Here is a 16,506-nt window from a genome sequence, read left to right as displayed (position 1 = left end):
CACAAGTGCATTATGTCTTATTGATCCACGGTGAAGGAGTTTCGTATAATGAAATGCGTTGAAAGATGACGACTAAGTCCAGAAATAAGACAAAAAAACTAATTAGATAGCGACGTCGCCGCGTCTGCGCACGCTGCTCATGATGAAGAGTTCCTCTGTGACTCGAAACTAGTAGAGCTTTCCTCCATTCATTGTGCACGCACAATAATGGAAAAAGTTAATTTAGATTATTAGTAAACCCTTGATTTTTAGTTAATTTATTATCTCATGATAGTTATTATTTAAAGACAGTGAAGCCTGGTGAAAAAAATAGTTTTATCAAGTAAGTAAATAAGTTAAGTTATAATAACAAACATTGCACAATCACTCACCTCAGATTTGTTATTGCATAATGTTTTTACTTATCTTAACTTTTTACTGCAAAAAAAACAATCGAATTATTTAATTGCACAATTAAATCAATGTTTTTATTAATTTCTTCGATAATTTTAATCATAACATAAACATCGTGTGCTTTTAAAATTATTCGTAGATTATTATAAACACGATTTCATATTTTTTTTATATTTCTCTGATATTTGTACATAGGTAATGTCACAGCACACCCAACTTATAATCTCCGTTAGGGTTAGCACTCGGTCATGAGCTAGTAAAGAATTTTTTTAAGAAATATCTAAGTATTAAAGTGATCCGGATGAATACTTTGACGCGTAATGGAGGGATTTTTAATTTATTTTTCTTTGTTTTAGCTTTAAGTTATAGTAATTAGTACATATTTATTTATTAATTATTTAGGTTTTTATGTAAGGTAGATTAGAATACAATAATTGTAAACTAATAAAGTATTAAAGAACACATCTGCTATTCATGAGTTCATCATAATTATATTCCTTACCATGTTCAGTTAATATTAAATTAATAAACAAAAGTATGTTATCGCTCATTCGAGTGAGTGTATTTACTTTAATGTAACTCTGACCAATAGAAAGGCGTCGTATTTGTTGATAAACATCATTATTTTTGTTAATAACTGTAATCAGAGTTATATTTGTGTCAGTACATATGTACTATCGTTATTTATTATTGTTCCTACCCTTTGAATAACATAGAACTTGCTTTCTGAAGGCCGAGTTGTCCTAGGAACATAATAAGTGTCTCCGCGTTGCATCATGGGGACTCCGGAGCAGGTCTATTAGAGGACCAGATGCCTCTGACCTATACAGGTTCTATAAGAGCCACCGGGAGTCAGATACAAGATCAGAGAGATCGTATAAGGACTCACAAGACCTATAGTAGATACTGAAAAGCCACAAGGTGAGTTTGAAGATAAAAATCAAAACTACCTACACTCCTAGACACGTTTTAAAGGCATGAAGAGTATTGACTAAGGGACTCCACAACAGAATATGAAACGCAATTAGAATCTTGTGTCGTTATCAACATCAAACAAATGTCGGAAATAGAACGATGCCTTCTATATATCTATATGGTAACGTAAAGGTTTAGCCCATTTTAGTAGATTTATGAAATATACAGATATATTTTACAAAACTTCCATCCTTTCAAGTAAACACAAACTTCTTCGCTAAGAAATTATTTACTTGATAGTTAATACGATAACAATACATATTTTACAAAACTAACTTACAAAAATGTCGGAGAGTTTAATTAAAATAAATGTTTTGACTTTTAACCTTGATAAAAAAATGGCTTCTAAGAACTCGCGTCTTTCTCTACATCAACATTTCAATTAATTAATAATCTATTTTATCTTCCAAAACCGAAGTAATCCAACTTATGTACCTAATCGCCTAATAATAATATAACGACTGCCTCATTGTTCAAAAATCACCGCAAAAGCAACTGCCCAGGGCCGGATTTAAGCGAGGGCAACCGGGGCGAGCCCCGGTAACCTCCACACGGGGTCCACAATAGAGACTTCGGAAAAAAAACACCTTTCAAATTTCAACTAGTAAACCTAGTAAACATCTCTTCCTTTGATATTTTTTTTTCCTTTTACCTTTACCTACAGCCTAAAGTACTTAATGCATACATGATTATTTGATTATATTAATCTTAAATATTAACAGAAATCATTGATCTATATTTGTTCACTCCAATTAGGCAATCAGTGAAATGTCAAAATCTTAAATGGCCCTGATAAGCACTTCCAATTTACTACCCATATTGAGGTAGTACCCCAATGGCTCAATGGCTCAGTGGGGTGGTATTCTTGCCCGCAACCTCGGAGGTTGGGAATTCGATTCCGTGTCCATCAACTAAAATTTAATTTCAGATAATTCTTGTTTCCGATTATATTTATATGTGTTTGTTAAATACTAAGAGAATCTACTTGGTTTCACAATAAATTATTTATTGAAAAACTCGACTGAAAAAAATTGTTCATTTTATTTGGAAAATAATTTGGGGTAAGGGGGCCTCCATCTTTGTTGCCCCGAGGCCTCTGGACCCCTAAATCCGGCCCAGCAACTGCCAAATATCCTTTTTCATCAGATTCGACTCCCAAGGTCGAAAAGTATTATAAAATATTTTGGCACCACAGAGTCCTATCATCCAATGACGGTTTACCTACCTACCTATATTATGGGACCCATAAATAACTGATGTAAAATATGAAGTTATGTTGATTCATATACATACCTAAGAACATAACTAGTCATGAACAATAGACTCACCGTAAAACAGTAACTGCCGTACCCAGAGACATTTAATGATTACTAACGATTTTGTCCGAAAACCATTACTAAGGACTGGGTTAAGTAAACATTAAATGACTCTGAGTACGGCAGTTAGTATTTGTTTACCGCTAAATTCTCAATTTGGTTTTACCAATACTATGATCAATCGTATTGTTTTCATTATTTAATTTAAAATATTTTCCTGCTACTATCAACCAAATTGCTTATAATAGGTACTTATATGTAACATCATATCTTTTATTCCCGAAGAGTAAATATACATATATATGTAAATATATATGTATAATAACTGCAATGTAGTGTAGGTAAGAGTAATCAAATACCTAATTAAATCAAAATTCATTGAAAATTAAAAAGCTTTCAGTAACAAATAGGTAATTATCAACGTTGCGCTTGCTTTTAGGTACCTAAATCCATTAGGTAAACATCGTTAGGCTAGTTACTATCGTACACAAATAAATAAAAATAAAATTAGAAATAGAAATGTATAACTACTTACTAAATACCATTTACTTAACAATATTTATAAGTTAGTTAAAAAATGGTGAATGAATAAACAAACATTGCAGTTGCTTATCCAGAATATACGAGATGTAGACAGATAGGTATGTCATTGCAAAAAATACTCACCCGTAGATCCATATCATATCAGAACACTCACACATGCACAATCGTCATCACAATACAGTACAACATATAGTATAGCTCGATATAAATAAATACAACACTTATCAGTAAGTATGTGAAAGTACACGGCCGATAACTGTGTAGCGTGGTGCGCGGGAGTGCGGCGCGCGGTAGGATGCAGTCTGATGTGCGCGCGCGCAGGACCCGAGGATCTAGGGAAGGAAGCGCCCTCTATCAACCAAACCTCCCGCACCCCGCGCATACAATAAATATACCATTTATATCGATTATCAGCATTTACATTGGGACTTCTTATTTATGATAAATTGAGCAATTGGACCTTGGTTCGACGACCATGTGCACATAAACTGTGCGCTCCAGTTGACCAACATATAAATCAACGTTGCTACAAATACCTGACAGTTATGTAAACACTGCCATACAAACCAGGATATCAGTCATTCTGCCTGTATGCTTTATAAATAAGGCGAGCTGTGACTAGTGGCTGCGACGCATGACCATCATGCACTCTCTCCCGTTATCGCGGCGGGGTTAACGATTTTCGCATGGAAAAGTACCAGTATGATTGCAGCTGCCTGTGACAAATAAAACAATGTCACATTTATCTATTTATAGTGGGTCGCACGATGCAGGGCGGCTGCGTCGGAGTGGGCACGTACAGGCGGGCGGGGCTCGACGCATGCGCGATTATTTGGCACACGCTTTTTACATGCATCTAAAATTGACTGACACAAATTTATTGATGGTTAATGAAATGTACGAGATGCAGCCCGGAACATAGTGACGTCAAAATACTTGAATACGTTAAAAATACTGCATTGAATGAATCAGATCACGTTTGAGAGACACGGGGTATCAGAATGTGGATGCAAACCCGTGATCGTTTATAAAGTGCATTCACACAATGGTTGCAGTCATTATTCATGTAATTACCCCCTCTATACATGAGTTACAAACTAGTCTGGCGAAGCAACAATGTTACGTCTAAAGCAAACTGCCGATCGTACGTGACTATTCATTTTATTTTCAATTGCAATGTAAACGAGCAAAACGCGGTAGACTAAATACTACTTGGTGAATTTTAGGACCAGTTTAATCTAGGATGGATGAGTAAGAGAATTCTTGAAGAAGGTAGAACCTTCTGGATTCTCATCACGAGATTGATGGTCGATATTAAAAATTAAGATTTGGCTGAATGACAATATCTGCTCATACGTTGTATTGAGTTGATCGACTGCCATTAAGTGACGATACATTTGTAATACTCGTGTCAGACAATGGGGCAGCTACAATACTCTGCCATTCGAATTCTAAGACAACCGTATGCTCTAACGTAGTCATTACTACGGTACGGTACGGTGGAATTTTCTTTAAGCTTTTGTACTATCTCCTAAAAATTCTTGAAAATCAAAGATGAACCATCTTGAAAGAATAGGCCTGTCAAAAAAAACGACTCCGGCGAAAGTTGTATTGCATGCATTCATATAATTTCTATACTTTTTCAGAGAAAAACCTTAAAAACATAAGTCTTGCAAAAGCATTAAGTATCGATCACATGATAGGTAGGTGCTTATATTTACCTAATCGATATCTTAAGTATAATACGTAATAGTAAACAACCGTTTATACCTACAACCTCTACGATCACCTCACATTACGTCACTACTGATAATAATCAATATCAAATATGCTTTATTCAGAGATATTAGTAAGGTAAATAATCCTAAGCATACATTCCAAGTTCCAAGTGCAATTTGAGTACCTACTATAGAAGACGTTACTATGACATTTCTGAGAAAAGCCATAAAACGTGATCAGCGCCTCTAGCGGAAAATAAGGAAACTAAAAGCAATTATTTTTACTATGCACTCAAAAGTGACTTTTTTAATGAGAACATACGTACATGACACGTCTATTTATTAGACTATTTACCATTGCATCAGATCCGATTACGTAAAGCCATAAAACCGTAGGTACCTACCTACCTACAAGTATAAATACCTAAGTTTCGTTTCAGACAAACAGCTGAATGCTAATCCCAAGAACAATCTACAAGCTTGTCACTATGCCTATGCAGATAGTGACAAGTGAGTGCAAATACGTGCGCCTGCGCAAATATTAGCTAGCTACGCGGAGCTCCGGGTACAATGCCTGGGAGGTGTGAAGTGACAAGACACAGTAACTTGAAGATTTATAATGGTCGCGGATTTTGTTTTACACGCCTTAAATAAATAGAAAATTAATGGTGAAATGCTCAAACGTCACTCAATTTTAAGAATAGTTCCGTCTGATCCGAATGTGCGCTGTGAATTATGTGAAGGTGGACATACATGATTTAGTAGTTATCACCTAGTTCATTTCAAAAAAATAACTGGAGATCCTCTAGATATATGTTTTCTTCCATTCTTCTTTATCAGTTCACATCACATCACATCATACTCTTCATTCGTCTTTAAACTACTCTTCACATAGTTCATTCATCTCTTAAATCGGTATTCCGTTCAACTTTATTCTAACCCGAACAATACATTCAATGTTATAAATAGTTTCATTTAAAACAACAATAGCACAACAGAACAATAATAAGAAGCCACAATAAATATGAGTGATTGTAATGAAGTTGCATCGGCCGAGATTCGAACCTGAGAACTGTGGTTGACCGCACGCCTCCTGCTCACGAGCCCCCACGACACTTGACACCGTATTGTCTACTATCTGCTGCAATACTAAATGATTTCTAGTTTTAAACATAATTAAATTCTTTGGTTTGATTAAAGTAAAAAGGAACTACGCTTTTCTACCATTCTAAAGTTGCCCATCTAAAAAAGTCATTGTAAAAGCCTACGATCAGTAGTAAGAACGTCTTATACTTCGTGTTATTCTATGTTCGAGTATGCTTTTACTGAGATATAAAATCAAACACTAACATAGTTTGAAACCTACATATCCCGCAACGGATGATGTAATAAAAAGGTTCAATGCAGATGAATCTAGATCACGTGCCTTGACCTATATTCTAGACTAGAGACCTTGTATTCCAGAAATGCTAAACTACATAGCTATCAAGTCGTTAAAGATTGTAATGTTCAATAGCTTTATGATTAACAAAACGGAAGTATTAAATGCATCATGCATCATTACTAGCCTATTTTAATCTACTGCTGTTCAGCAATGCAGTAGCTTATGAGCCTGTCTCTACTAAATTCGATCTAATGTTATGTTTTAGTTATAATCATGAAGCTAATACAAAGAGGAGATGCCATAATGTAAATGTGCACTGTAACAATACTAAATAGGCCCTGCCTAATTTCTGATTTAGTAAAAAGGTGTAGCTTGGTAATAAGCGGTCAGAACAGTGGCACATTAAAATGTGGACAATTGGCAACGTATCTGTAGTATGATGTATGAAAAATAGAAAAGGGCGTGGTTTGTAACGTCCCGCGCTCCCGGTAAAGTGTCATGCATTATGTTAAAGTAAAATTCAGTTATGATACGAGTATATCCTCTTTGTATCTGCTTCATGGTTACAAAGCATGAATTTATTTATTGGACATAGGCAAGCGGATAACCTAATGGTAAGCAATCGGCGCCGACCACCAGAATATTAATACCTAAGTGCGTTGCTGGCTTTTTAAGGGATGCATGAATTGGATTGAGCCTTCGACTGGATTTTTGACTAAACTTAAAACTGTTTCACGCTATACTTTAATATAGACAGAAGACAGACGTATTATATTAATATGTCGATCAAGAATACAAATGTGAGTCATTGGATTACATTAGTCAGTTGTTGTTGTTGGCTACGGATTTAGTAACTGTCAATGATGTTGTCAATATATCTTCTTATCCCCTACGCCCTAGACATAGACGTCTCATTCGTCACTATAATTTGTTACACACCTTTTAATCCTCAAAGAGGTAGGCAAAAGTCCCAATAACCTCTTGTCTGCCAGTAGACACAATAGATCTGCGTTCTGACACACAATGGGTTAAACAACCTAACACCCAATTTGCACTAGTTATATTATGAGTAGTTCCAATAGGGGAAAACCTATTAGCCCACACTGGATTGAGAAATCTTACAAATATTATAACTGCAAGTGAGACTGTGTGTAATGTTTGTTACATCAAAACGGCTGAAGGAATCTGGATGAAAATTGGAAACGGCAGAACAACACATAAGTTACTTTTTATCTCACGAGTATGTGGACGAATCCGCTGGCAGAAGGCTAGTATTCAATAAACAGAGAAATATCTTTGCATTTGGGAATATACACCCCTTGCACTTGCAACCACACGACGGATGAAACCGTCTAGATAGGAGCAAAGTAATTTAAAAGCTATTATTAAGTATTTATCTGTACAATATATACGAAGTTCTATTGTTACATTGAGTAGATAATAAATCTCAAGTACTGACAATATTTGTTTAGCCCATATCTCTACAGCATTGATTGCACATCATGCTTTATGTTTAAACCATACATAAATAGAATTAAATACCTAAATAGGTATTTGTAGCACATCACACTATAATTATAAATGTGAAAGTTTGTTTGTTTGGATGTTCGGATGTTTGTCCGTCAATCACGCTGAAACTACTGAACGGATTTCGGTATACAGACAGGGTATGAGCTGTCTTGGGTGATAGGATACTTTTTATCCCACGGGCACACGGGAGAAGCCGTTGGCAGAAGCTAGTATTTGATATATCGGACATCAGAGCGTGTTTGTGTCTGAAGATAGTTAGTTAGGAAGCTGGAAACTGCTGCATTTTTCTTAGACCACGCGGGAAAAAAGTCGCGGTAGAAATACTAGTTAAAAAAAACTATTTACGATACTATAAATCTTAATATTTGACTATAATACACACTACTTACTTACTAAACCTTAACCTGTTATTTTTTTCCAAAATAAGTTAAGTATTAAGTGCTTTTCTGACCGGGTCCTAAATTAGTAAATATCTAGGAATATTCCACTCAAGACAGACTGATATTATTGTTGAACTATTCTAAGTAAATAACATGTTATATTTATGTGTTTACATAATCGTTTCGTAATATTATCGTGCGATAGTGACCCTATGTCAAAGTACTCGTACTTCTATGAAAATTGTTCTCATTAGTATCTATCCTAGAATTTTACACACAGCTATAGATCGAGCTATACATTTCCAGTTTATCATGGACTCGCTTTGTATGATCTTTCTGCACATTTAGAGGTCAGTTTATACTGGTTTGCATAGCTTGATGAGTAGCTGTGTATACTGAATTATTGCTTAATTCGCCATTTTAGCGTCACGTGATAATTACGTAGTAATCTGTAAATAATCCTCAATTGTTATCTTTAGGGTTTAAGATAATTGTCTAGTAGACACCAGTTATGTCACATAGTCATAATCAAGTGTACCTAATGTGTTATTATTACAATAATTAAATAATAGCGAATAGATAATTAATGGAGTAATCTTTAATTATCTATTCGGATATTCGGACATTTTCTTCTTTGATAAAAATTTGTCAACATTCGTCGCAATTCGTTTCATATAAGTGTAGATATGAATGTCCTAGGATTTCTAGACTTTATAAGTAATGCTTGTAGGTACTCCTATTATGCGTATAGGTACCGGAGCTGCGGACTACCTAGCGGGCTTACCGGGGATCCGGCTCGAAGGGCAGAAGTTATTTCTGCCTACGTTCCTGGAAACGGAGCGGTTTTTAGTCAGTAAGAGTCTGATACTCCCTTTCGCCTCGCCCAAGGCGGGAGAAGTAATTGGATGATTTTTCTCTAACCTATTTGGTTTAGGTACCTAGTTAGAAGAATAAACAAAAAGATCTTCAGCGCTTGATTCGTGCTTACATTTACACCTATTCACCTATTATTTTCTGTGAGTACTACCTTTATCTGAAATGAAACAAGAAATATCCAACCAAATAATAATTACGCGGTTTACAATTTACTAACATTGCTACTACTTACTACAGCACTTCTCAAAGCAAAATAGGTATTCAATAAACCATAATATAAACTTCCTCAGAAAATGTTACCCACAACAATCAAGAAAGATATTACATAAACAGAGACACAAATATAATAATATTATTGTAGACACAATGTAAGTCAATCAGCCCTTTACATAACATTTGTCTATGATCCTTCATAGACTAGCTCTAGTAGTTTTGTCGAGAGCTCAGCTGACCGACATAGTTGGCAAAGGTGCAAACTCATACTGCCAAGGTGCTCACTTCCTAATTTCCTAGCCGTAGATAAACACTGGTCGAGCCCATGTCGTGTTCCAGTTTCATTTTAATTTTAATTATTAGGACATGTTAGGAAAATTAATACATTTTGTGTTGAAATTTTTAGTTGTCTACCTATATTGATGTGGGCAATTAATGAAAAACTAGCTAGAAACAAAACGTTTGTAGTATTTCGCCGTGTGAATGAGGTTACTGGAACTGGAAAACCAATTCTGTCCTTTGAAAACATAATAATGTGTCTCCTAGCCATAACATAACCCATTAATATGAACGAAAGGAGTAAGGTAATAATAGAAGATATTTTAAGCAAGCAAGTCATGAGACAAGTTTAATTTTAACTTTTTAATGACAGATTTATACACGTGCCACAAATCTGATTGATACACACGCAAGACAAGGAGGAACGCCAAAAATTTTCCACTTAATATTTGGATGATCCTGGAACTGGATCTAGAAAACTCAAACTCAAATTATTAGATTCCTATAAATTAAATGTCTGATTGTTATAGCTCTTTAAAGATTTTTATATTATGGGTAGGAATTGTATGTCTGGCATCTGAAAATAGGATATTGGCTTGGCTACTTTTTTCCTTTGATCACGCAGGCGAAGCCAATAAAATTGTAATCTCAACTTTAGTTTAAACTTATCTTTTAAGCTTATTTCTTATCTAATATTTTGGATATGCAGCATTAGGTGAAAGGTAAGTGTATTAGTGTACCTACCTAATACACCATTTTTTTAATAATCTTGTTAACTCTGATCGTCAATCTACTAGCAAGCATGGAGATTATACCTTTTTTCTAGGGGGTAAATGTCAGACTCTTACTGACTACAAACCACGCTGTTGCTACTCCTACTTTTCCACCCGGAGCCCCAGTAAACCCGCTGGGTAGTCCGCAGCTCTGGAAGATAATTGCCCAACAAAGGATTTTAGTCAGGTAATGCAATTTTTGCAATCCCTGACGTGAAATCTGCAATGGGCACAATGAAGCAAAAGCAGTGTCATCAACATACACCTCACGTTTGGCCGCCAAATTTAAACCTTTAAAAACAAAAGTAAATAACACACGCAAATGCAAAAATGTTATCTTTTTTGGAAACACTCCAATAATGAAACACGTAGATAATTTATTTTGTCTGGTCTCTGGTTTTATTTTTAAAATGGCAACAATTTATTTCAATTTGGTTTATTCTTTTGAAATCCTACTGCCGTCAAACTCGTTAAAGGACGGCTATTTTCATAGCAATTATTTACAAAACTAAACATTAAAGTACATAATGTTTGCACTAAAAATCCGTTTTAAAAATCTGCTGAAAAATAAATAATGGATGTTAAGTACCAAATGGCATTTACTTCAAAACATTAATAAATAATAATAAATTAGTAAGCCATGAATTGTCATAAAGTAGCACTAATACGTGTCGTGTCGGAAAAATACCTACCATATAAAGTATTATTAAGATTTTCGATATTTTTAAGGAGATAGAAATTGTAAACGAATTTGGATACCTTTCGAGTACATAGATAGCCTAGTCATATCTAAGGATATTAGTTAGAGAACTCAAGAGACTAAAGTTCATAATTTATATTCCTTATGTCCTCTAACCTCTAACAAACTATTATAGTAAATCTGCCTACACTCATTACAAAGTTAGTTTGACCGCCAGCCAACTTCACCTCACTCAGAAATTACTACAAGTAACGCCATCTAGTCGCTACACGAAGCACTAGTACAAAACTCAACTCGAGAGGTTCGTGAATGAAACGACAATTTGTTATGACTTCAAATTGCTTAAAGTAAATGTTTTTACTTTATATTATAGGATATCGGCGATAGATATTTATGATGCAGCTCCGATTTTTCGTTAGTTATAGGCACTTGTTATAAGACCCAATACAATCATTCACAGAGCTACTATTTGTGTAATCCACGAATTGTTGTTTCGGGTCTGGGCGCCATGTGCATGTGAACTTGTATGTTTGTAAACGCACCCACGACACAGGAGAAAATCCTAGTGTTTACGTTTTTATAAAGAAGATAAAGAAGAGAATCAAGGCGTACCTACAATTAACAGAACATTTAAACATTCAAAAGATAGTCTGGATAAAATAGAAGTTTACGACAGCTAAATTCTGAAAGAATTTGTTTATCAATTTCATTTACCCCTTAAGAATCCCTATGATTATGATAACCAATAAAAAGAATTAAATAATAACAGAACAAAAATAAGAATAGAAGTTCGTTATAAATAAATTCTACCAGAGTTATGAGTCAGCCCATGCCGAATCGAAGACAAGATACAGATTATGATTTGTATTGGAAAGCCGGAGGCATTCTGAATAGCATTTAAACCAAATGGCCATGCACTTGAACGAACTCCACTATAATTGAATCTGTCGATAACCGCTGTAAATAACAATTAGGGGAAAGTGGGGGAAACACGAACACCTAAGGGAAAATATAAATAAAACAGTGGAATCAAATCACAGAGTTTATTTAATTATTGAATTATAAACTTTACTTATCTGGTTAACGGATTACTAATCAACATCATAATATTTTTTAATAAAATAAAACAAAATGACCAAAAAACAAAACCCTTAGTGTTCGGTTTTACCCAACTGATGTCGGGTAAAGCCGAACACCAAGTGGGGTAATCACGTACTAACATTACTAAGGTAAATTGTAGTTTTTGGAACACAAGTATTTGCTGCTCTGCCAATGCTGAGTTTCTTGGTTTGAACATCGACTATAGCCTTTTTGAGATCCTCTAAACTGTATTTAGTTTCAGTTTTACTTTTATAAATACGGGGCATCTGAAACAATTTATTTGATGTTTAGCATTATCAAAATCACTCGACAACATAATTTAGTGCCACAAAGAAATCAACATAGACTGGAAAACATTATACCCTATTTGCCAGTGGCTAGTTGGAAAAAAATATATGAACAGGGAACTAACAAAAAAAGGAGAAGGAGTAATGCCGAACGTTCGAGATTACCCGACATGCAGTGTTCGCCTTTACCCCACCGGGTCGAAAATAATAAAATGAAAAAAACATTTTAGATTATAAAACTTTTACCAAATGCGTCACTGTGATTTGAATAGTTAAGTATGTAAGTTTCCCACTATGTAAAGGTTAAATAACTATTCTCAATAGAAATAAAGCTACACCAAGTTCAATTTATCAAAAAATTACATCGAAAACATTGAAAATATTAAAATTGACATACCTTGAAAAGTACGTGCGTCCACGTCTCCCGTGTCGTTGACTGGCGCTGGTGGTGGCGTGATCTCTGAGTTACCGGCGAGTGATATACGGCTATATCTTTCTAACATATTAAAACTATTGGGTTCGGGTTTACCCCGCGTTCGCGTTTACCCCACTTTCCCCTACCTACACTGTATTCCGTCATGTAATGCACGCTATGGAATAGGTAACATAAATCGGGCAATGAAATGAGTAACTATTAAAGTTTTATATTAACTATTGAAGAGGCTATTAATGCTACGCCTTGGAACCTTATCCGTATATGGAGTTTCTTGCTCGTTCCTCTCCATTCGATCTTAAATACTTTTGGAACGAGCACCTAGCTTCACTGACGGACAGATTGACAGGAAAATTATTCATTTCTTTATTTGTTGACATTTCAAAAGTACCTAGGTACTTATGGTTTAATTGGAATAAATATTGTGACTTTGACTTTGAAGATCCTAAAAGAGAAAGAAAAAATGCAATCGCCTACCAAACAGTTTACGGTAATATACTTCTTAATAATAGACCTTTATTCAAAATTGGAAGTATCGACCTTGTTATATCCAGTGAAAAGACGTTTTAAATGTACCCAATGGAATCTAGCAAATTACAACATTAAATTGTGTTCAAATCACATTAAAGTTCAGACTAGCACAAATTTAACACATATAAGTTTAAATATAGACACAACTGCTATAAATGCGTGTATCTTATTGCATTTTGAATCTGTTTAACTTACCCGCATCCAATTGATCCCCCAAATAAAACTTGATTGCGTAGATCGTCCCGTCCAAAAAGAACTTAACTAAATTAAGTTCAAAATTTTATTGTCGATCCGATCCGATTTAGTATGAGGACTGTGAATTTAAGAGTCACCAGACATAATAAAATGACAGATAATAAGATAGTTTCACTAAAGACTAGACTAGACAAGCAGACAGGTCAACAGTCTCATATACCGGGTTTGATATCTTTACAAATTAAATTTTCTTTCTTTGTTAGCCAGTTAAAACCTCATATCGTTTTATGACACATCGTAAACTACTAATGTAATGAAGAATAAAGATTTTAATTTTATCAAAACATTCCTTACGGTGATATTGTATCTACAAGCCCATGAAATGAACACCACACGCAATGGAACCCTTTCTTTCAAAACATTTATTATTTGCAACAATTGTAAATCATATATTTTCTAACTTTTCATTACAATGCCCGTCAATCAATAATTAATTTAAAATTACAAAATGTTTTTTTAGTATTCTCGCTTAGCAACACTTTTATTGAATATTTAATTCTTAGACATCATTTCACCCATAGTTTTAATAGTGACATGAGCAGAGAACTTTGAGTAGGTATATATGGAACATCACTTGGTAACGATGATTCCATAAAATAGCAGTAACTAGTGATAGTGTTCATTTTGAAGTATTATTACCAACGATAGCACACTACTTTCGCTAAAGCCATTTTGTAGCAAGTCATCCCTTCCCTTTTCTACTATATTAAAAACACAACTAGCGTAAACAACTCGTACGAACAAGGAAACCTTAGGAAAAATCAATGTGATATATCTGAGCATCTATATTACTCCGATTCAATGATACGCCACCGTACAACATCAATTTATTCCCATTAAATTGGCAGCTGGCCAACATGGGTCCATTGACCATTGCACAGTGTCGGTTAAACCGCAATTCTGTCCCTTTTAACAGTTATTTATGAGAAGACCTTACTTGACCTGTCGTTCCATCTTCAGCGCATCGAAGAGAATCGTCTTCCATTTACTCTTATTATGGGACACATTTGCCTTTGTTTTGGTGTACCATCATTGGCAATGATCGTCTGTTGTCTGATGATCATTTAATGAGCTCATGCTCACATCTCGGCTTTTTCCCAGCAATAAATTTTATAAAGTAGGTAGGTTATAATACTGTCATTCGGTTTTTGCCTCTGTTTGAATTCATTCAAAATGTAGACTTGATACACATTTCTATAATCGAATAGGTAGGTGTTACCAACATTATGATGTTTTTTTTCTTTTTTACGTGCCTGGATTGCATCAGTCAAGAAATCGCAAGTGCAACTACCTGGTAGTAAGGTAAGGGACCTAGAGAAGTATTTCGGGTTCCATGCCCGAGATGTGCTTAGCTGCGAAGTATTATTTCCAGTTGTTTGAAAAATCTTAGCAGGTCCATAACATGAAAATGGATCCCATTTATCGCAAAACAGTTATGATTACAGTAGCTCTCAAATGGCTCAAGTACCTACTTAAGTCAATTTTAGCTAAACTATTTACTACTTATCAAATCATAGCGTGCGTGTAAGCGCGTAACGATAGCTAAGATAACAAAGATTCAATCAAACGATTAAATACCTATACCTAATCGTGCAGCAGACTTCTGGGTTTTATGTACAAATTACGTACTAGGACATTTTTTTTGTAATCTACACATAAACATAAATATTAATAAGCCCTTTTACATAACAAAACTAATCTAATTGCACACTACATAGTTTATCAAATTTAAAGTTAGGCTAGCCCTCTAAAACTTCTACACACCTGCCACATATCAACCCCTTTGGGAAATAAAACAAAACATATTTGCCTAACAAAAACTATAATATTTAAAGGGTTAGTTTAGGCTGTAACCTACAAGCCCTCTAGCTAGATTTACTCGAACCATCAGCAATGTGCTACTTGTAAACAAAATAATGATGAGGGTAGGTCAATAAAATCACCGTAGTAATTTCATTATACCTAGTTTTCATATAAAAAGGGTATATAGTTAGTTCTACTCGATAGTTAAATAAGTAGCCTTATTCTACCAATACGAAAATTAAATATCTTTAAACTATACTAGAAAATATACGTATTGTTTATGTCACTTGACCTATACCAAAAGTTCAAGGTCATTACCTGAAATGTTTAATTTCCGTTTCAGACTATAATCTAGATTAAATATTGTAAATATTAATGAAAGAAAAAGCGTTACTAATGAGATTTCAAAGCGCAATAAACATTCAACCTTATTACCTAATTGTTTGCAGTGATTTTTCCTTATACAAACCTTATTTTATAAGCCGGCACCGGTCAGCTGTGGATTCACTTTGGTAGGATCACATCACCATACACTTCAAGTTCAGTTTTAGGACCTAGGCTGTAGGTAGTAATGGGGAAGCGGATCACGGTGACACGAGACGAAAGTAAGAGTGAATCGGTCGTATTATTGCTGCACGGTGTTTACATGTGTGGCCGCGCGGCGTGAGCCGTCGACTGGCGGTAAGGACGCGGGAAGGTCGCCCGCCATTTTCGCGCATGCGTCGTTATACCCATAAAACCGCCAAATGATGCCAACTTTCTGACCTGACCTTTAAAAACTCTCATTGATAACATCGCGGATCGGTACCGTAGCAATGTTATGGCTCCTAGATAGATTAGCAGTGAGTGATGGTGTATGGTCGAAACACTACTAATAAACCTGATAAATAAATCTCTGTCGTTTGGTTGAGTGGTAGCACATGTAACCGCCGAGTATCAGTTTCAATTCCTAAATTGCGAAAGCCATAATATTATTATTATTTATTTTAGTAACAAAGTTTACCTGCCTATAAGGT

At 34.9% G+C, this 16,506-nt stretch overlaps 1 protein-coding gene across 2 annotated transcripts in view; it reads right to left on the bottom strand.

Moving 5' to 3' along the window:
• The window catches only part of LOC118272928 (glycogen-binding subunit 76A), a 51,264-nt gene extending 35,096 nt beyond the window's left edge, over positions 1-16,168 (bottom strand). The window contains exon 1 of one of the 2 annotated variants that reach the window (XM_035589659.2): positions 15,960-16,168. Coding sequence is in view for 1 of the 2 variants with exons in the window: in XM_035589656.2 (XP_035445549.2) it covers positions 3,351-3,362 (12 nt within the window). In the remaining variant the exon portion in view is untranslated. Of the gene's footprint in view, positions 1-3,350; positions 3,550-15,959 lie in introns of those variants that run through there. The other variant, XM_035589656.2, reaches the window with a different exon arrangement.
• Positions 16,169-16,506: the final 338 nt, after the last annotated feature.

This window comes from Spodoptera frugiperda, chromosome 4, assembly GCF_023101765.2.
Source record: "Spodoptera frugiperda isolate SF20-4 chromosome 4, AGI-APGP_CSIRO_Sfru_2.0, whole genome shotgun sequence".
NCBI classification, from domain to species: Eukaryota; Metazoa; Arthropoda; class Insecta; order Lepidoptera; family Noctuidae; genus Spodoptera; species Spodoptera frugiperda.
The sequence above is the reverse complement of the archived record's forward strand: the minus strand, read 5'-3'. Positions and strand labels throughout refer to the sequence as shown.